The sequence below is a fragment of the Nuphar pumila genome, chromosome 15 (assembly GCF_984573655.1).
Source record: "Nuphar pumila chromosome 15, dmNupPumi1.hap1.1, whole genome shotgun sequence".
Classification (NCBI taxonomy): domain Eukaryota; kingdom Viridiplantae; phylum Streptophyta; class Magnoliopsida; order Nymphaeales; family Nymphaeaceae; genus Nuphar; species Nuphar pumila.
In genome coordinates, this window is record NC_143263.1 from 90,487,541 (window position 1) to 90,511,410 (window position 23,870).

At 36.3% G+C, this 23,870-nt stretch overlaps 1 protein-coding gene across 1 annotated transcript in view; it reads right to left on the reverse strand.

Annotated features, from left to right (window-relative positions):
* Positions 1-23,448, reverse strand: part of LOC149815970 (folate-sensitive fragile site protein) — a 77,734-nt gene extending 54,286 nt beyond the window's left edge. The window contains exons 1-4 of the mRNA XM_089988443.1: positions 23,318-23,448; positions 23,121-23,188; positions 8,066-8,147; positions 6,365-6,448 (exon numbers count right to left, since the gene is read on the reverse strand). Coding sequence (XP_089844569.1) covers positions 6,365-6,448; positions 8,066-8,147; positions 23,121-23,188; positions 23,318-23,373 — 290 coding nt within the window. The 5' untranslated portion in view covers positions 23,374-23,448. The remainder of the gene's footprint in view (positions 1-6,364; positions 6,449-8,065; positions 8,148-23,120; positions 23,189-23,317) is intronic.
* Between the last annotated feature and the right edge of the window lie 422 nt (positions 23,449-23,870).

The following is a 23,870-nucleotide window of genomic DNA, read 5'->3' on the forward strand; positions in this document are numbered from 1 at the left end:
CAGTTGCACTCTTCCATTTCATCCACCCAACCTTTATCCTATGATTTACATCTCCATCAATTTCTCCATACTTTTGAATGATAGATCCCAAATATTTGAAAGAATCATCCACCAGTATTTCTTGCTCACCAAGCTTAACTACCCTCCCATCACTACTTCGTTGCTTACTAAATCGACATTCCATGTATTTTGTCTTACTCTTACTCAACTTAAAACCTCTTGCTTCCAATGTCTGTCTCCATAATTCTAACTTAGCATTAAGCTCAGCTCTAGACTCATCAATCAAAACAATATCATCAGCAAACAACATACACCACGGCACATTTTCTTGAATTGATCTCGTAAGCTCATCCATCACTATCGCAAATAGGAAAGGGCTTAATGCAAATCCTTGATGTAACCCAACCGTTATAAGAAAATTGGTTGTCACCCCTCCACAAGTGCGGACATTGGTTACTACTCCTTCATACATATCTTTAATTATACTAATGTACTTGAGAGAAACACCTTTCTTCATCATTGTCCACCAGAGAACGTTCCTAGGTACTCTATCGTAAGCCTTCTCCAAATCAATAAAAACCATATGTAAATCTTTGTTCCTCTATTTCTCTCAATAAGTTGTCTAAGAAGATGTATAGCTTCCATAGTTGATCTTTCAGGCATAAAACCAAATTGATTCTCCGATATCATGACAACCTTCCTCAACCGAGACTCAATCACCCTCTCTCAAAGTTTCATAGTATGACTCATGAGTTTTATACCACGACTATTGCTAAGGGAACATTTTATCTTTAACGAATGTCCTTTTATTGTTAAAGGATTTTGTATTCGTTGTTAAAGAGTACTTTTATCATTAAAGAACATCCTTTTATCGTTAATGGATTCCTGTTTTTTTTTTCTCAGCTAGGATAACGAAACACCAACCCCCCCCCCCCAAAAAAAAAAAAAAAAGACCAACCACACATTGGTAGGCTTCTAGTTGATAAAACCCTTGAGGTCCCCCGTGCCCACCGAGTATGTAATAAAATGGGCAAAGTAATACAAGGGAGTGCTTCTTATGGGCATACAAGAACACAACAGCAAATGGCACAAGGACCTCTTATGGGTCAACAAAAGATTACAATCACATAAGCCACTTATGAGCCAAACACAAACATAAAAAATATAGGATCTTATTAAGAGAATGCTTGAGAACAAGCTTAACATACAATAGGGGTTACACAACCCTATTTATACACAAAAGGAAGCAAAAAAGAGCCATTGGGAAGTGCTCCCAACAGCTAGAAATATAGTCGTTGGGAGTGTTGAAATATATATATATATATATATATATAGAGAGAGAGAGAGAGAGAGAGAACTCAACATATTAAGCTCACTTGTCTCATTATGCCCCGTTAGGCCCTATAGATTGAAGTGTTTTATGATAGATATTAACCGTTAGATGTGTTTAGCATGCTCCATTTAGTGAGAATTGACTCTTGGATTATGTTTTTTCAACGAAAAAATGTGATTTTATAAGCCAGGAAAAACTGATGCCTTCATAGCCGGACCCCGTATACAGGTCAGATTTCGGTGATCTAAAAGTCGGTTCTCACTAAACAAAACCTATAGATCAAAAATATGACTTTTGAAGGGGCCTAACAGGGCATAACGAGAAAAGGGGCAGCAACAGCGCATTACTCTCTCTCTCTCTCTCTCTCTCTCTATATATATATATATATATATATATATATATATATAGAGAGAGAGAGAGAGAGTTCACTGTGTATGTAAACTGAAATACCCATCAAGGGTATTTCAGTCTGTAACGGGTATCAGTCCATTAGGGACTGACGAGTTTCTTAGTTTTTGTTTTTTATTTTTATCACATGTGATTGGCTGGTCCAACTAGCTGTTGGACCAGCCCCAACGACAGAAATCTAATCGTTGGGGCTGGCCTTTATCATCGGAGTGCCTATTTCAAGGCACTCCTTCTCTTGTACCTCATGAGCCTTCCTCCTGTTTTTGGAAAGACAGCAGGGGTCAGGCAGACCCCCCGTCTCCCTCTTTCGCTCGTCTCTATTGCCGGCAAGAGGGTGGCCCTCCAGTCCCTGATTTTTCTATCTCTCGGTGGTGGCAGCATTGCTTGGTGTTGCTGCCCTGCCAGGAGCAACGGCACCACACGGGTGTCGTTGCGCCCCTTTTTCCCCCTTTCTTTTTCAGCAACAATCGTAGGTTGTTGTTGCCGTACCAGGACTACCGACAGGGGGTGTCGACTCCCCTGCCGCACCCCTTGGTACTCCCCCGCTCAGCCAAACTGAGCCCTAACGGGGCTAGCCCCTGTCGCACCACCCTCAACCGAGCTAAGCCTCGACAGGGCCAACTCCTGTCACCCCGTGAGGCGCTGTCAACGAGTCGGTTTGTCTAGGAATACAGCCCTGTCAGCCCCTTTCCTGTCGCACCATGGGGACCAGACCAGGCTCGGCCTAACCGCTGAGCCCACCCCCTCTCGTTGGTCGCATAGCCCGCCAAGTTAAGCTCGGCTAAACCGAGCTCAGCTCGGTCTTCGCTTTCAGACCGAACTGGCTCAGGTACCAAGTTGTGCCTTGCTCAGTTGATCTTTACTACTCACCTCTTGTACCAAGCCTAGCTTGGTTCGGTCGGCTCGAACTGGGTTCGGGTTCGACCCTTGCGATGCAAGTGTTGCTTACTTCAATAAATTAAAAAGGTTTCATCGTTTCTTTTGCAACATGATAAAATACCTTTTAGCGCACCCCATCAGCACAACGAACGTGGCACGCACACCAAGGCACGAGCCCTTGATAACCTACGCTCGGAATCATCAGTGAATCCGACCATCTTCAAGATAAAGGAAAGTTGCATACAAGGACAAATGACAGAATACTTCTAACTTATACGTATAGCATATACCTATATATATATATATATATATGCATTTCAACTCAAGGACACAGTTTTGTGTATTCTTGTCCATTTAAAATTTATGTCATTTACTTTGTCGTCGTGTTGTTATGTACACAGGCTATTGCTTACCCAATTTACTTAATCGATGTACGGTTTCATACATCATGCACTGCTTACGTAATTTATTTAGCCAATGTACAGTTTCATATATCATGCATTGCTTACATAGTTTATTTAGCTCGATGTATGGTTTCGCACATCGAGTCTGGCTTTATATCATTTACTTTGTTGTTGCGTTGTTACGTGCACAGGCTATTACTTACGTAATTTACTTAGCCGATGTACAATTTCGTACATCGTGCACTGCTTACGCAATTTATTTAGCCGATGTACGATTTTGTACATCATGTATCGCTTACGCAGTTTATTTAGCTCGATGTGTGGTTTCACACATTGAGTCTGGCTTTATGTCATTTACATTGCCGCCGCACTAAAATGTGGACAGACTTATGTTTTGATATATATATATATATATATATATATATATATATATATATATATATATATATGTTTTGCATACTCCTGCCTACTTTGCCTTACGCTTGCATTTAAAGACGCAGATTTGCGCATACTTGCCAAGTCTTTAAAGAAAAAGGGAATTTCACGTACGAGATTTCAAAGCTCGTAATATTCGTTGTTTCGAAAAGCAAAAACGAATATTTGGCGGTTGCATATTCACAACCAAGTCTTTTCCTCAACCCTGCATAGCCCTAAATGGTACGTACGATCCTTTGTGATATCCAAAATAACTCGGATACTCCCGGCCTAAAACATGGGACTTTAAGATTTTTAAATAGTGTTGGGGTTTCTTTCTAAGAAACTGATACCCCTCTCATCATAACAGTACTATCAGACATGCACGGCAAGCACTACGATGATTGGATGAGAAGTTTATGGTAACCACATGGCGTGCAAATGCACGATGATAAAAAGAAAATCACATAAATGGTGATAATCGCCTTCACAGGCAAGATACTCGAGTTGGTTTGAAAGACTAGAGCATGTAGAATGGGTTGTCAGTTAAAATAGAACCTGACATACTCATTCATCTCTTTGGTTCCATCAAGGGAGAGGATGGAATGGTACACAAACTCTGATGGACAGATTGTTAACAACTACGCTCTTCGAGTAGCAATTGAACTCGGTGTCCCTGGTCATCGGAGTCAGGGGACTGGGCTACCAAAAATTATCCTAGGTGGTAGGTATCAATGACTTCTGCAGAAGTATGGATGCATCCCCTTAAACGAGTGGCCTTTGAGGAATTCTCTCTCGGTCATTGGTTGTCCCTTTAGGAGAGGACTCAGCTAGTTGTCCGGGGTAACAAAATACATAAAATAACAAACCCCCGGGTAGTCTAAGTTGTTTCTACATTTCTCTTCTGCGTACCCTCGGGACAGTTAATATTGAAACAAGGTTATCATGCTCATTTTGCTTATTCTGAATAACACATCATGAAAGGGACAACGTATATATTAGTTTTGTTCTTAATTTTGATATCTATGCAACTATCAGATTTTCATCAATCTGACTCATTTCAATGGTATAGATGATCATTAGGTCGGAACGGCAAGCGATGGCACGATGACATGATGATATCAATATGAGACTCTTTCCCTGACGTTTCGCTCCTGAGGACATTTTTTTAATTTGGTATAAGGGTCTCTTTGAAATTTCACTTTTCATATAAACTTTAATTATTAAACCCTCATTTTGAATCTATTTGGTTTCAATGGATGTACGGAGTTACAAATATGTTGTATAAAGAAAAGTTCACCTGTAATGCACCCAAGGTCGGTTGACTTGTCATTTCAAACACTATTTTCTGTTGAACTGCTATTTTAAACTCTGAAAAATGAATGATTACAAGGTTTCCAAGATTTTCCTAAAAAGTTACAAGTCCGGGATTTGGAGGCGTTATAGAGACTCAAATAGAGTCATTGGAGCTAGTCCAACAACTCTATTTGTAGTCGTTGGACTAGCTCCAAAGACTATCAAACTAGTCAACAATGTGTTGACTAGTTTGGTTCTAGTTCAAAATGAACTAGATAAAAATAAAATAAAAGGAAAAAGGAAATTATATAAAAATACATATATACTATATACATATATATATAATACATTGATATGGACATATATATATATATATATTATATATATACATGATATGTATAGCTATATATACACTTTTAAGAGAGAGGGCTAGTGATGGTCTAGTTGGATATGTTGACTCAGATTATGTAGGTGGTCTTGATAGGAGGAGGTCACTTACTAGCTATGTGTTTTCTCTTAGTGGTTGTGCCATTTTGTATTCTACAGTTGCTCTATCTACTACAAATGTTGAATATATGGCAGTGATTGAGGGAATGAAAGAGGCTATTTGGTTGAGAGGTATATTTGGTGAACTTAACTTGGGTCAAGAGTTTACTGTTGTTTATTGTGTCTGTCAAAATGCTATTTAGTTGACCAAGGTCCAAATGTATCATGAAAGGATGAAGCATATCAATGTCAAGCACCATTTCATTCGAGATGTTATTGCACATGGTGATATTCTTGTGAAGAAGATTGGTGCAGCAAACAATCCAGTTGATATGTTGACAAAGTCTCTCCTAGTTGCCAAGTTCAAGCATTGCCCATGGGGTTGAGCCCTTTCTAGGACTTGGCAGCCAATTGAGCTTGTAAATGAGAGAGAGTAGACACACATTACATGTGTCATGGATAACATAACATCATTCTTGTCTCCAATGAACAAATAGGATGATTATATCAATAACCTCATAGGTACTGTTAAATTTCAAGTAGTGTTTCCCTTAAAAGGAAAAGGTCTTAAATGAAATAAATAACCATACAAATTCAAAATTGTCATGAATTCCCAAAATCATCATGGTACACAAACACACATACCCCATGAGTTACACATACACACACACACACACACACACACACACATGTAGTACAATTGCAAGAACTTAACCAGCCAGGAAGGGCTATGCCTAGCCCCTATGACCCAGAATTTTGAAGACAAGACTCTTGAAGCCAACATCCCTTGGTTGGGATTTCCATAGCAAAAAGATGTGTTGCAGCTGTTCATGTAATCGTTTGTCATTTTAACTCACAACACCATAATTTTACCCATATCTTTCGATAAAGAAAGCTTGGTTATTTAGTTCATGACGGACCTGTGAATGTTTCAAATCCATCCCATATGTGAATAAGCAGAAAATAGAGAAACATTGACAAGCACCAAACCATCCTCGACATAAATATTCCAACATAATTAAGCTGGCAAAAATAACAATGGAAGCAAGCAGAGGCAGGACAGAAGAACGTAAGATCGAAAACTTCAAGACCCATGATATACAATTTTTTTTAAAATGCTGGAAACATCTTCCTGAAAGGATACTCTTTGAAAAGCTTGTCATAGTACCGCTTCACTAGCCTCTGCTCCCAAGATGGATGATTGTCATCCTCCTCAGACCGTATGAACCTATTTAACAAATATCCTTTTCAATATCATTTTCTCTATCAATCAACCTAGCTACTAACAAACATCAACCAAAACAATAAAAGGATTAAGCTGGAAACCCCATAACTACCACTGACCTAGATGTTGCTAAAAATGTTTTGGACTATATTCCTAAAATCTGCAACTTGGTCTTGAATTCAGACAGCTCCAAAGGCAAGTCATTTCAGCAGTATTACAATAGACACCCTGACAGATCTTTACCAAGTTACAATAGTTAGTGCAAGGTTGTAACCATCAAGTCACCAACTTCGAGTGACCTGAAGCCACTTAGCATAACTTTATAACTTAGCCTTGACTTTGAATCATATTCTGTTAAACCAAATCCTCGGTCATTCAAGTCCTAAATCTTGGGTCAAACCCTATCCGAGTATTAACGCCATTCAGCTATAGAAAGACTGTGTTACAAAAAAACCAAAGTTCATCAATCAAGAACATAACAACTAAAGTTATTTGAAGAGAAAATTGCTATAAGATATAAAAGGCAGATACATACGAACATTCATGACAGAGCTATCAATCTGAAGATTCAACAAGCTATCACACAAGATATCCAATTAGAACAGATGCACCACCAAACTCCACACAAACTGAGGTAGACAAACAAGCAACGAAGACTCAGTAAACCAATGTCTCTTTCTCTAGATTTACACATCTATTGACTCTAAACAACTAGTCTGTTGTGGTAACATCAGCAATTTATATTATCATGACAGCATAATGATGAGTAACTTCCTTGCCTAAACACATCATGAGGACTTTACAAGCCCACTTATTACAATAGGGTAACTAAACATTTCAAGAGACCATGCTAAAAATAAGGTTCCAGTAATGATAGGAATCACATTCCAATGAGTCAACCAGTGGGTCATAGCTTACAAAAGGTGGAGAAAAGTCATGGGATAAACAAAACAGAAAACCTAACTCAGAAAAATTTATGGTGAATGGAGAGAGAGAGAGAACAAAATATGAAGGAAAATACAGAAGACAGAAGAGAAGAGGAAAGAAAGCACGAAAGAAAGTACAGAAGACAACAGAAGAAGAAAGAAAGAACGATAGTAGTAGAACAAAAAGAAAACAAGAGAAAGAGCTTCATTTTTGCACTTTTTTCCTCTGCCTTTAATACGTCTTACAATTTTCATAATTTTTGCTCTTTTCTTTTCTTACCTTGATGCTCCAAAATAATTCACATACAGCAAAAATTGTATTTCTCACAAGAAGTTTCTAAATAACATTTACTTTTTAAAACTGTGTGACTTGGACTCTCACTGAAAGGCATAAACCAAAAGAGAAGGAAAGTAAACAAAAAGGTCTAAAATTCCATAACTGTCAGTAAATAAATAAACTCCTTTGTACTTTTCTTTTGACAGGAAATAAGCTTCTCTGAAATTGCCAATAGAAAATAAATATTGTTAGTTGTCCACGCAACCACAGTATCATTATGGTCTTCACATAGAGATGCAACCAAAATTCTGCCAAGAAAATAACCAATTATCTCCTACCAGCAATCAATGTCAATAAGGGAAAACATTTCACTTCTACACCAAATACATCTTTTATAAGTGATAGAAATGAGTTAACCTGTAGCCTTCTCTGAGTGTATCCAAATCAGTTTTAATTGGAAAGACATTCTGCCCAGTTCTTCCCTTTCCATAGAAATGAACTGCATGAGGAAATAAGGGGAAATATTTTTAAGTTCAATTATCACTAGCTAATTCTAGCACAAACAGGAGCAAAAATCAAAAGCTATAGACTTTCAAGTAGACTTTCAAGACATAAACTGTAAAACCCGGGATTTTTCTTTGGCAATTAAATTGAATAAATGATGAACTTTATTTGCATCTATAACATGAGTGTGATTTCTTAGTTTTCGTGAAATTCTTGAATTTCTTGATTTCGAATTATTATGAAATTAAGTCTCAAGTTATGAAGAATATTGCAGGAATAATTATAAATTTTAAAATATGTAGATTAAATAAGTAAATGATTTGTATATGTTTAGATTATGGATATTGGGCTTGGATCTAAATCTCAGCATTCGGGTCTAATATGGATTTGAACCTTATATTAGGTAGTGCATTTAACTAATGGTATTTGGATCCAACCCAATCAGGTTGGATATAATCTATGATATTTGGATCTAATTAAAGATGGATTGGGTTGGATATAACTCAGGATTTTTTTGGATCCAATATGATTGAATTGGACCTATAGTGTTAGACGCTCCGAACAACGTCATTATTGTTTCAACAGAAATTTCGACTGATCAGTGACTCACCTATTAAATCGAAGTCGACCTTGACGTTCCTCATTTTGAGGGCATCAAAATCGATTATCTACGTGTCCAAATTAGTGTTGATTTGAGCATTTTATCATCAATCGAAGTTCATGCTTAATTGTAGGTCGAAAATCAACGTTTTTCGACATCGACTAAATTTTATTGCAAATTCGTGTGTATACGATTAAATCTAAGACTATCACAATAATCTACGTTTCAAGGGCTATCAAATCGACTATTTAAACATCAAATTTTGTTGAGTCATTGAGTCTGTAGGCTTACCGGAAGGTTACCATGTTACTAGAGCCCAAGCCAGGGTAAGAAGATCCCACATTTCTTCTATAGCTTAATCAATTTCGAAATTTAATAAGTTAGGACCGATAATTTGTTTATTTATTTTATTAATAAAAAAATAATAGATATTAATCTCTTATATTAGAAATAAGACTCTTGCTTAGGCTCATCTATAAATAGAAGCCCTCATGATAGGGATGTGCATCTCTCACTTCTTCTTCCTCACATCTCCTTCTTCTTCCAAGCCATTAAGAAAGTCCAGACCTCCATTAGAGACCTGCAACCACCTTGGTGAAGGTCTAATCCAGCCCAAAACGAGAAGCGAGTGGAGGAAGAAAGCAACGGTGTCATTGCGGGAAGCGCATTTTCGGTAGAAAATCTCTACTTTTATGATATTCAGTTTTGGGATGCATTAGCATACCCTCTTTTTTATCCAGGGCTTAGAACTTCATGTAATCTATGCCTAGAACATATATGGCTATTAGATCTACATGAAAAAGATTTTCGAAAACCTAAAACGGTGTTTTGGAAGATCGGTTTTAAGAAAACGATTTGAAAAATGCTAGTTTCGAATCCCTAAACAGAAAAAATCATGTGAATAGATAGATCTATATTTTATTTGATTGTTCAACATGAATAATGAATGTAGAAGCATGTTTTTTAGTATTTTTTTATAGATCTTGATGTTATAAATATGTCTCTTGTATAGATCTTAGTTAAAAATACGCAAAAATTGTTTCGAAGAAGGTTTTGCCAAAAACATTTTAGGGTTTTTATGTTTTATAATAAAGAAAGTTAATATGATTATATATGGTAGATTAGGACATGTATAGCATGATTAAACAGCATGTCATTGCATAAATAATCTATGATTCCATGTTATTTTTATGTCTTCTGATTATTGCATAGATGAAATCGTATTTGAGATATTCTATGAAAGTTTTGTGATTTTTGGATTATGTTTGTTAATGTTTTAGCAAGATTAGCCTAAATATGATCAAAGATGTGTTGTATGATGTTGTAAATGTGTTTAGAGCATCTTAAAATCGTGATTGTATGAGTTTCACCATGTTTCTTGTTCTTGCTTAATAGATCTTGCATGAGTTTGGATCTTGTTTATTCTGTCCTCGATTTTTTGCTCTGGCCAATCTAAAAAAAATCGATATCTCTATAAAAACGAGGTCAATAAATAAAAATAAAAATACTGAAGTATTCTATACATCCAGTGCATGAATTTATAATATTGTTTTGTCCTGTTTGGTTCAGTTTGGAGGTTGAAACGTTCATTGCAACAAAGCACAGATTTTTTGCCCTGTCAGCAGGACGGTTCCGAATAAAGATTTTGAAAGCTCTAAAACCCTAATCAAAACTTATCAAAATAAATTATGAAAAATCTGAATGAAAGGTAACATGTATAAAAAGATTCTGTAAAAAGGATTTTGTTAAAAGATTTTTCTGTAAATCTTGAAAAATTGCTATTGTTTTGTATGTACTTTGGTTTGCGCATACGTTGTTTTGTATGTTTGTATGTATTTGATACATGGTGCACATATAACTACTATTGTCGTGTCATATGTTGGTCAATAAAATTTTGACCTACCTTTCTTACGCAATTATATATAAGGTAATATATCAATTCATGTGGTGAAAAATGTATATATGACTTTCATCTTATGTACATAACTCGAACAACGTAGGAGTTACGTATATTGAGGTTTAGTTGCTTCATATCATGAAATGTGCATATTCATGTATGCATGCATAGAACTTGTGTTATGTTTACGCATGCTTTGAGGTTTAAGTTATGAAAATACAATGTTTCTTGTGGCGATGATTGATATGTAGGATAATATTCTTCTGTATGATATGATTTAAATGCCACGTGATGTGAAATTATGAATGCATGCGATAAATGTTTAAGTTCAATAGTGAATTATGGTTTATGAAACCTTATTTGGTTAAATGTGTGATTTTATGATTTTAATACCATATGAAGTGATGTATGATGTGATGCTTATTGATTGTATACGCTTATGCCCGTGTTTTGATGCATGTATGACAATAGTTTTCACTGGATATGGTACCCGTTGAGGAACTGTTCCCAAAGGATTCTCTGTGAGGGTGTGTACGACCAGATCAGGTAATACGCCTTGTGAGAAAGTGCATTGTCCAAGAACGGGTAGCCCGCAAAGACGGTATATTCCTGTGAGAAAGTGCATTGTCCAAGACCAGACAGGGCATCCGTCTAAGGCAGTAACTCCTTGTGAGGTCGTACATTTTCCAAACCAGGTGATCCGACGTGGATATTGTAAATATTTATTATGAATAAATGAGATGTCGTGATAAATGGTGATGATCTTTTGAGCTGATTGAGATAGCTAGTTATGAATCTATAAATTTGACTTTTTTGTTGTAGCATGATTATATGTTGAACTCAGATATGATAATCTGATCCTTATTGATTTTAGATCTTGATATGAGGTTATGATTGTGACGCTTATGTTAGCATATAGATGAATGATGTGTCACACCTACAAATGATTAGGTTGGCTTATTAGATGAATGACGCATCACACCTACATAGTTTTGTTGCAAATGATTGCATTATGATTGTCTGATTTGAATATATTATACATATGTATTATGATTAATGTGTATCATGAATATCTAACCAATTTACTTAGAAAGTATATGCATGTGTTTTACACTTGAATGACCAAATATGATTTAACCTATTGTTTATAAAAATTATGAATGCATATGAAAATGATACAATGATTTGAATGTATGAGTGCAGAAGTGAGTGATCATGATCATCATTGTGACGTTGGTGTCACGCCCCCGAGTAGAGTTCTCTCGGAATGGTTGTTTCCTCTCACGGTTTTTGGGCTTTGTCATTGAGGGATACGAATCAGGGGGCTATACTCGGGCATAATAAAATACATAGCATAATAAACACCCGAGCTAGTCAGACTGTTTCGAGTTGGTCTACGTCATACCCAGGTAGACCGAGAAATCAAGATGAAACATAAATTACTTTGTCACATTACTTTATTGTATTTTTCTTTACTTTATTTTATATTACTGCAAATTATTCTTGTTCCTGAAAGTTGATGAATTTATGCTCATTGATATATGTCTTATTCTCATCTAGAGTTTGATGTTAGCATATTTGAGATTGTTATTTCATATTTGCCTTGTTGATAGTTGATGCAAAATTTTGAGATACATATATCATGCAAGCTTTATGTGTTGTACATTGCATTAGGTGTGTGAGTTTTACTGCGACTTTTCAAAGTCTCATTCTTTCAAAATAAAATATTTTTCAGGAGACACGTGATGGCTAGAGTGAGTGTAGGAAGCTGGAGGGGGTTGTGCACACTGATGTTTTTTATGATCCCAAGGGCTTCTTTTATTTAAGTTTGGATCATTTCTTAATTTCTAAAGGACTATTTAATTGGACATTTGATTATGAGTTAAATTCTAGATTTCAATTACTTTATGCATGGTCAATTTCTATTCGAATATGTAATGGTAGTAGTCTCTTAATGTAATGTGTCCGGAGATTTAACCAAGAAACCGATTTATAAAATTGATTTCAAAAATCAATATTTTTCTGCGATGTTTACTCACATAATAATAACATAAGGATTTTATCATTTGGATGCTTTAACTTCGAACCTTGTTCTACGGAGCTATTAAACGCCGGTGCATGGGCAGGCTGACTCCCTATAGCTTGATCTGATTAAGGCAAAGTCAATGATGAAAAACTTGATATATTAATAAATTCTTTTATATAATGGTTTAATCGGATTCGTTAATGGATGGTTCCGTACTGGATCTGGTATTAGGAGGCTAAGACACGCTCGCGCTTGCGCTCAGGCGGGGTCGTCTAGTACTTGGTATGGTTGGAACGAGTCCGTTGATAAGACCGTTGCATTATTACATTTTAGAAAAAAAAGAAAAGAATAGATCCAACCTTATAAAAAAAATCTGGTATTTTTTGTTTGAAATCGTTCGGGCCGTTACATAAAGTGTGTGTACGAGTGTGCAGCAAAAAAGAGCATGAACAGGCAATCCCTGTTATACATACATACAAGTGAACAATATAGATTTTTTATGATGTTTTATTTTTCTTTGTTAAATCCTTGTTGGAAAGGGGATAGCCGGAGCGAGCATAATCATTTGAGTTTATGTAATGTACTTGATCATCCTTGTTTATTTTGTTCGTTCTTGTTCTGTTGTCACCAGTTATTCTGATTCACAGCTGGTGTTTATGACTCATCTAATAATGTTGTTCTTTCATTGTTGGTTTCGTTTTACTCCCAACTACTTCATTTTGTTATCTTACAACAACAACAACAACAACAACTACGCCTTCATCCCAAAACAATTGGGGTCAGCGATATGAACCAAAAAAGAAATTCATTTTGGGTCTTCCACATGAATCCTTTTCCTCCAATCATTTCTATCCAACGCCATGTCCTCGGTGAGGTTCAAAGCATTCATATCCTTTCCTATCATCTCCATCCAAGTCTTCCTAGGCCTACCCCGACCTCTTTTAACTAATATATTTTCCCATTTCTCCAACCTTCTAACTAGAGCATCATTAGGCCTTCGCCGAATATGTCCAAACCACCGTAAACGATTCTCTCGCATCTTATTTTCAATGGGTGCAACACCTACCTTCTTACGTATCTCTTCGTTCCGAATCTTATCTTTTATTGTATTTCCACACATCCATCTAAGCATCTGCATCTCAGCTACACTCATTTTTTGAATATGATGTCTCTTGACAGCCCAACATTCCGTACCATATAGTAAAGCGGGTCTAATAGTCGTCCTATAAAACTTTCCCTTCAACCGCAATGGCATTCTACGATCGCACAGCACTCCAGTAGCACTTTTCCATTTCATCCAACCAACCTTTATCCTATGATTTACATCTCCATCAATTTCTCTATACTTTTGAATGATGGATCCCAAATATTTGAAATAATCATTCACCGGTATATCTTGCTCACCAAGCTTCACTACACTCCCATCACTACTTCGTTGCTTACTAAACCGACATTCCATATATTCAGTCTTACTCTTACTCAACTTAAAACCTCTAGCTTCCAATGTCTGTCTCCATAATTCTAACTTAGCATTAACCCCAGCTCTAGACTCATCAATCAAAACAATATCATCAGCAAACAACATACACCACGGTACATTTTCTTGAATTGATCTCGTAAGCTCATCCATCACTATCGCAAATAGGAAAGGGCTTAAAGCAGATCCTTGATGTAACCCAACCGTTATCGGAAAATTGGTTGACACCCCTCCACAAGTGCGGACATTGGTTACTACTCCTTCATACATATCTTTAATTATACTAATGTACTTGAGAGAAACACCTTTCTTCATCATTGTCCACCAGAGAACGTCCCTAGGTACTCTATCGTATGCCTTCTCTAAATCAATAAAAACCATATGCAAATCTTTGTTCCTCTCTCTATATCTTTCAATAAGTTGTCTAAGAAGATGTATAGCTTCCATAGTTGATCTTCCAGGCATAAAACCAAATTGATTCTCCGATATCATGACAACCTTCCTCAACCTAGACTCAATCACCCTCTCCCAAAGTTTCATAGTATGACTCATGAGTTTTATACCACGATAGTTTGTGCAATCTTGTATATCACCCTTATTCTTATATAAAGGCACCAAAGTACTCTTCCTCCACTCATTAGGCATCTTATTTGTTCGCCAAATCAAGTTAAAAAGATTTGTCAACCATTCTAAACCTTTCTCTCCCAAGCATTTCCAAGCCTCGATAGGTATACCATCTGGGCCAACTGCCCTTCTTGATTTCATTTTCTTCAAAGCCTCTGCAATTTCTTTCTTTTGAATCTTGCGCATGAAGTCACGATTTATCTCATGAAAAGGAATGGAGAAGTCTCCAAGATCTTGAGCATGACTATCATTAAATAGCTTATCAAAATAATCTTTCCATCTCTCCTTAATCTCCTCATCTTTGACTAAAACCCTTTGCGTTTCATCTTTGATACATCTAACCATACCCAAATCCTTCGATTTCCTATCTCTCATCTTTGCAAGCCTATAAATATCCTTCTCGCCTTCTTTGGTATCCAACTTGTCATAAACCTCCTTATATACCTTAGCCCTCGCGTTTCGAACAACTTTTTTAGCTTCCTTCTTTGCTATCATATACTTCTCCAAGTTCTCATTATCACGACTCTTACTTAGATTTCTATAACACTCTCTTTTAACCTTAATAGCTAATTTGACATCCTCATTCCACCATGATGTATCCTTACCTAGTGGTGCACCGCCTTTAGACTCACCCAATACCTCCTTAGCTACCTTTCTCATACCACCCGCTATCTTATTCCACATTGATTCTGAATCCTCCTCGAGACACCAATCAACTTCCTTAACTACCTGCTCTACAAACATTCCTTGTTTAGCTCCTTTCAGTGCCCACCACTTAATTCTAGGATCTATCCTATGTCTATCCCTTTTGCGGCATTGTCTAATTCTAAGATCTAAAATTAAGACTCTATGTTGTGTAGCTACACTTTCTCCTGGTATAACCTTACAATCGATGCAACAACCCCTATCTCTCTTTCTAAGTAGGAAAAAATCTATCTGACTCGTATTAACCCCACTTTTAAATGTTACTAGGTGAGACTCCCTCTTCCTAAACCAGGTGTTTGCTAAGATCATATCATAGGACAAACAAAAATCTAAAATCCTTTCTCCACTTTCATTTCTTTCTCCTATACCATAGCCTCCATGGATATTCTCAAATCCATCCCTACTAATGCCTACATGTCCATTAAGGTCACCGCCGATGAAAAGCTTTTCTCCATAAGATATCCCTTGTACTACTCCATCTAAATCTTCCCAAAATTGACGCTTAACAGAATCATCTAAACCTACTTGAGGTGCATAAACACTAATAATATTAATAATATGTGTACCTAATACTAATTTAATAAGTAAAATCCTATAACCCTTCCTACGGACCTCAACTACATTATCTATAAACTGACGACTCATAACAATCCCTACTCCATTCCTATTCCTATTTATTCCTGTATACCAAATCTTATATCCCCAAGGTTCTATCACTTTAGCTTTCTCACCTACCCATTTGGTCTCTTGAAGACATAAAATATCAATCTTTCTCCTACACATAACATCTACTAACTCTACCAACTTACCAGTTAAAGACCCTATGTTCCAAGTGGCTAACCTAATTTTATGGTCTTGGACTAACTTCTTTACCCCCACCCGTCCAACAAAGTGAGGGAACCCTTGCCTATTTGACACCACACCCGGGCGCCGGTGTGACGCGTCGCTTCTGGGCGACGACCTAGCAACCCTTGCACATTTATCACTGCCTCCGGGCCTAGAGAGTACAGCGCGTCGCTCAGTAGGGAACGCCCCAACGAAATTCTCATATTGGTTCATTTTCATAGGATATGACAAAGTTTTTATGCTGGCTGTCACAGGCCTACCGCAACCCTCCTCCTTTATCCGGGCTTGGGACCGGCAGTGTATAACTACACAGGCCTACCGCAACCCTCCTCCTTTATCCGGGCTTGGGACCGGCAGTGGTTCATTTTCATTTTGTTATCTTGACAGGCTAATTTTGTTTTCTATTTATTTCCTGACACTTGTTAATAAAAGCTCAAGAGATTTCTCATTGATCTGATTGTCATTCTTGTTATCTCACATATATACATACAAGTGAACAATATAGATTTTTTATGACGTTTTATTTTTCTTTGTTAAATCCTAGTTGGAAAGGGGATAGCCGGAGCGAGCATAATCCTTTTGGGATGAAGGTGTTGTTGTTGTTGTTGTTGTTGTTGAATGTACTTGATCATCCTTGTTTATTTTGTTCGTTCTTGCTTTCCTTTAGTTTCAAAGTGAGATTTATCATGTTCTGTTGTCACCAGTTATTCTGATTCACAGCTGGTGTTTATGACTCGTCTGATAATGTTGTTCTTTCATTGTTGGTTTTGTTTTTCTCCCAACTGCTTCATTTTGTTATCTTGACAGGCTAATTTTGTTTTCTATTTATTTCCTGACACTTGTAATTAAAAGCTCAAGAGATTTCTCGTTGATCTGATTGTCATTCTTGTTATCTCCTTTAGGAACTTGGATGTGTCAGGACATGCTACAAATTTTTTTTCTTGTTGTCTTTTCTATCATTTATGCTTAAATTGATACAGGATCTTAGTGTAGGTAGTTGATTCACATTACAATGTTGTGAAAAGTGTTGAGTCAAGACGAGCCATTGTAGCACCAATAAGATGAGGTATAACCTTTGAGGAGATTACTATAAGCTCCACATTCAATCCATAGGTCTGATTAAAACACTTCTAACAAAAACGGGAAAATCAGGACAGAGGATATTTGGGAGGATAAGTGAAAGAGATGAAAGAGAAGTTCAATGGACCAAATGATTGCATCATCCGAATAAAGAGAGCAATGGCAAACTAGTGGTTGTTCCAAAATTGTTCGCTTGTTTTTTTTTATCCTCTCGAGGATTAGCCTTAGCGAGAAAAAGGATAAGCACGAGGATTAGCCTTTAATCGCTGAAATTTCTTAGCGAGTTGGCGACATCCTGATTTTCTTTGAAACAAGCATGGGCGCCGAAGTGCAAGTGAACAATATTCTTCGACAGTTGTGCTGGGAGCTCCAACTCAATTCGGACACAAAGCCGAAAACAGATGGAGCCAATCTGTGGAGCTATAGTTACCTCCTAGGTGGCTATAAAGGATTCATGGTCAGTGCTTTGCATGACAATTCTGAAGGATACCAAATCCAAATTCAAGATTTGGTTTTCAAGTGCATATATCATTGCCCTATCACAAGTATCTAATTATTGCTTCCCTTAGTTGCATAGAAATGCCAACTCTACACAACATTACTTATTTGTTGTTAGAAAAGAATGGTGAGAAAAGAAGAAAATGAGAGACTAAGGAGAATAGAAACTACAATGTTCCAATGGTAAGATTTGTTTTTTTTTAAGAAATAAAACATGGGGAATCATAAATTATCACCATTCATCTTTATGATTTCTTTGGATCTAATCTACTCTCAATGGTAATCGGATTTATAGCAGAACCCAATACATATTTTAATAGTACCTTTTTTTCTTTCAAAACAAAAAAAAATATGTTTGCATGGTGATGTTATGTTAGATAAGCACTTGTTTATCACTTTCATATTTTTGTAAACCATCTATGTTGGAAAAATGATATTATCTTGCTCTAACATATGACACAAGATTTAACGTCGAGGAAAAGAAAGGGTAAGGAGAAAGAAGTGAAGCCAAGGATTATAAAATATACAACTAAGAGAAAAAAAAATTGTCACCTTTAGGGAATGTTTGCAATGTCCCATGATTCTTGGATCTTGTGATTGTAAATCACAATTACAATACTTTCTCAAGGTTAGTGGAACATGAAAAAGTACAAGTGATTGTTATTGCTAGTTGTTATTGTTTTTTCATGTTTTTTACTTGAATCTTGTGAAATTTGTTTTGGTCACATGCGAGAAAATAGAAGCTTGAGAAAGTAGGAGCTGAGAAAGTAGAAGTTGAGATTGTTGGTCACAAAGTTGTGACCAACTTTCACAAGATTCAAAGCAAAAACAATTACAACTGGCAATCACAATAACAACTTATACTTTTTCATGTTGTGATTGTGATTTACAATTATAGGATCCAAGAATCACAGGACATTGCAAACATGCCTCAAGGTTGACCATGTGGCCAACAATCAATCTACTTTCCCAAGCTTGTGACCAAAGCAAACATGTCGTTAAAGTTTTCATTTAGTGAATTGCATTTTATTAATTTAAAACTGAATTCTTACGAAAATGGTATGTATGACGACATGAATTATATTATCAACAGTGAAAAAAGACATGTAAAAGCTGACAATTATGTTGAGATAGTAAATAAGGATTATAGGGCACAACCCACCGGTTATGGAGAAATCAATAAGAATTATATATAATTGACGACATGAATTATATCAGCAATGGAGAAAAAAGACAGTGGTAAAAGCTGACAATTATATTGAGATAGTAAATAAGGATTATAGGGCACAACCCACCGATTATGAAGAAATCAATAAGAATTATATACAAACCTTATGATCCTAATTTTCATATATATAAAAATTAAGACTATGATCCTTCAATACAATTCGAGCTCCTCGGAAAAAAGGCCCCAGTTTGTAGATTGTCCTAGGCCTCTGACCATACACCACTTCGAATGGTGCCCACTCAACATCCTTGTCTCGATGGGCCACTTGGTCGTTAGTATAGGGCAGTGGAGGATATTTGTATTTGTCATTGACCTATATTTTCAAACAAAGAAAATGTTTGCCTCTTGGAATGGTGAGGGAGGGTTCAAACCATAGTTACTGAAAGCACCCCATTAAGGGGAAAGTACACTTCTAAAGCGAGAAGTGTCACACTTCCACAAAGAGGGGGAAGCGTGGGCAAACTCACTTCCCATCTGTGGGAAGCATGCTTCTTATATTTCCCACTCGTTTTCTCTTCACTTCCCCTTCTCTTTCCACTCAATTCCTAGTGCTTCTATTTATTTCTCTTTTGCTTTTTCCTTGTTTTTTATGCTTTTCATATTAATATTTATTGTTTGGTTCTCACTCGCTTCCCATATGTTTCTTTTTTCGCTTCTCACATGCTTTCACAATCGCTTCCAAGACAAATCTGGTTTCATGCTTCTTACCACTTTTTAACACTCACTTCTCCATTATCGCTTTACACATTGCTTCCCATATTTACTTCATATCTTGGTAAGTATGGCTCAAACCCAACAAATGGCATGATTCACACAATCTCTATTCCATCTTGACTATATATGACCCTTCTACTCTAGGTTAATTAGGCAGACAAAACAAATGGTGCAAGCAATGAATCTAGCTTACCAGGCAAGGAAATCAATGAAGCTAGTTGCTTGAACCATGGGTGATGGAAAACGAATCATGGAATCCCACTTGTGAGGAATGAACTTTTTTTATCATCGACCCACCCTACAATGTCACTACATTTGTCGGTATTGCATACTAGCAGGTTAACCTTCCTCTCCATCCAATCCATGCACAGTGTGAAGAAGAAAGCTGGCCTTTGGCCGAGGGATTGCTTTATGGCATCACTTCTGATGCATTGTGATTTCTTCTTATATGGACAACCATACAACAAGAGTAAGCTAAGAATCCTAATTTTCATATATAAGAAAACTAGGATTATAATGACTATATATAGTAATTATTTATCGATTTCTTGATACTCGATGAGTCATGTCGTATAATCTTCTTTTACTACTTCGACAAAATCATCAACTCTTCATCTCTCTTTTCTTTGCCTTTGAGAATATAATTCATGTCATCTCATATACCATATGCTTGAGAATCTGGTTTCAAATTGTTGGAATGTGACTCATTAAATGAAGACTCTGAAAGTGACAACTTCTTCCTTTTAACTGTATATTTGATGCTCTTTAACTTCATTTCTTTCTCCTTACTCTTTCTATCCATCGACCTTGAATTTTTTATCATGTGTAAGAGCATGATAGAATCATTTTTCTAACTGATGATCTACAACGATAGATAGCAATAAGCAAGTGCTTAACATAAGATCACCATGCAGACATCTCTTTTTTTTATAAGAAAAAAAAATGTACTATTAAAATATTGATCAGATTCTATTATAAACCTAATTACCACCGAGAGTAGATTATGTCCAAAGAGCCTTGGACAGAAAATTGTCCAAGACACCTTAGATGTCGTCCATCATGAAGATCAATGACACACGTTCAAAATCATATGACTACATCTTTGATGCACTGCAAGTACATCACCTGACCATTCTTAATTGTCTGGCTGTAAATAGCCCCAGTTTGAGTAGGAAGATTTTGGTTTTTCTCATTCCTTCTTTTTGATAGAAATAGGGATTTTAAATTATACAAATTACTCTTCATTCTGTTGTGCTCGGTGAAGGAATTGTCTTCCTATGTTTTATTTCTTTCAAACAAAAAAAAATCAAATCTCAGTAGAAACACTATAGCTCCTGCTTTACTTGGTCTCTCCTCTCTTTTCTCACCATTCTTTTCTTGCAGCAAATAGGTAATATTGTGCAAACTGCAAAGTTGTTCTTTTCATGCAACTAATGAGAAGAGTGATCAAGTACTTGCAATGGGACGATATATTAACCATCTGAAAATCAAATGTGATTTTTTTCCTGAGAAATACTATGTAAAGTGCAGCCCACGAATCCCTTAAAGTGACATTAGAGGTAGCTATTGGTTCCACACGCTAGTTATACCTGTTGTCTACTTTATGTCTGAGTTAAGCAAGGGTTCCCAACATTGTAGTTGTGACTAGGGAATCACAATATAATTCACATGCACTTTGGCAACTCTAATTTTTCAAAGAAAATCGGGAAGTCACCAACTTGCTGATAAATTTCAGCAATTAAAGGCGAGAAGAGATCAAGGAAAAAATTATGTGTATGTATGCTCGTCTACCCATGTCCTAGTTTTCTAATACTTTCCTATTGAACCAAACATATTTGCATTGTGTCCCATTTCTGCATCTGTATCCATGTGACAGACTTACAATGAATAAATTATGTGTAAAGACAAGTGGGTGGCCATTTTATAAGCATCAGAAATTGAGTATCAAGTCATGTGCAGATTCAAAGCCCCTTCTTATTCTTCACATATAGAAAGTGTCCAGTTCATCTTTCCTAAGGGGATAAACCTCCCAAGATGAAGTCTCACCACCATGGTCATTGTCCTTGTAAGTTACAATCATAGTCACCAGTATCGTTCTTGACAAGGTTTTTCTCAGGAGTTTTTTTTAAGTTGTTTTTTTCTCGAAAAATCTTTAGAAAATAATGAATAATAAAAAAGATAAGAAATAATGGGTTTTATAATATTTTTCTTGTAAAAATATAAAGAAACAATTAGCAAAGTTTTTGAAATATAAAAGAAACAAAAAAATATACTTAAAAAATACAAAAAGATGTTTTTTGAAAATCTAAGGAGTACGTCAGGAAAATATCACAATAATATTGCAATGTTTTTTATTCTGGCGATATTTTGAAAATCTCAAGAAAATATCCATTGACCATATCACTATATTTTTAAAACATTGGCAATATCAGTGACTATGGTTACAATGAATAAATAATGTGTAAAGACCAGCTTGTGATAGTTGCATTTCTTCTACCTCACCAAGTATTTTTCACAATCCACAACTCAAAGAAACTAAAAGAAAAGGTGCTTCCAATGATACTATTGGCCAGAAAGAAAGCCGACAATTGTATTTTATCAGAGTTTAAATGTCAAAAAGTATATAAGCAGATGGTAGCAGGATACCAAACATCTCAAATGTGCATCTACTAATGCTTTCAAGTTTGATTCATGGCCGCTTATCCTTGCTGCTAGCTGTGGTTCTGTTATTGTAGATTGACATATTCATAACTACCCTTTCTACAGGATGCTTACCTAGCCAACATTTAGATCCTGCTCTACACAAAAAAATTCTGGATCACCCCTCACGCCCATAAAAAAAACTCATCCTATTCTATCTAATCAAAAGGTTATTTGCTACATCAAATTTTGCCAAAGAGAGGGGACAAAATTCACAAACGAACATATTTCGGAGTAAATTTAGATTTCCGAAATCATCAAATGGGCAAAGTTTAATGAGACGTCCCTCCCTCACCTTTATATCCCAACATCGATACAGAGCAATCGAATGTGCCATAAAGACAAATCCATCGTTTTTCTTCTTCTTGGCAATCACCCAATTCAACCACACTATGAATTTCTACTAAAAATGCAGAAACTACACACAATCTTCATCAATATACCACCACAAACTCTAAAAATTCACACGAAGTTTCCGCTTCATCAATCAGAAAGCTACCAAAAATAGGCAAAATTTAGGGTAGAGAAGAAAGAAAACTCAGGTAACTCGAAGGCGAGAGATCAAAACGCACCGTAATCGCTCATGAATTTCTTGTGGCGATCATAGGCATTCAGGCCGCGAATGTGGTTCTGGTACTGCCTGGTATCGACACAAAGAAAGCGAAGATTTTAAATTCTCGCAGTATTCTCAACGCTTGCCACTAAGAAAACCCTATAATTGACATGGGAAACCCAGGAAATCCAGAGGGAGGGAGAGAGAGAGACTCACTGCTTCCGCTCTTCCCTTTCGAAGATGGCGGATTTTAGCGATCCGAAAAACGCCATCGATGTCTCTCTGTCACTAGTTGCCTGATGTCTTTTGTGCTTACCGCGTGCCTACCGAGGTTGAGTAGCGTTTTTAGGTTGTTTTTCAAAAATCTGACCCTTACTTGGTTCGTGTTTTTTAAGCAATGAATATTTTTTTAAATTATAGACCGCTGATTTTTTAATCTTAAATGCTGTCCCTAAAGACGTGTTCGAAAACTGTAGTCATTTCTCTATGAATGTATATATAGATAAATGGTAGGTGCTAAATTGATACCTGCTAAATGGGCTTTTTTGCCTTTTCCATATTTTTTTAGCAGTTCTGACCCCAATGTGTTGGGAATGATCGATTTACCAGTACTCCACACCAGGATCATGTGTTTTCGATGAAAAAATAATATTTGGAGCCTCAAAATTTTACAAATATTTTGTACCATTGATTTTTCAAACGGTGAACACCCTAAATTTTTCAAAATTTTGTAAAAAAAATTTTTTTGCCCCTTAACCCCATTTTCTGA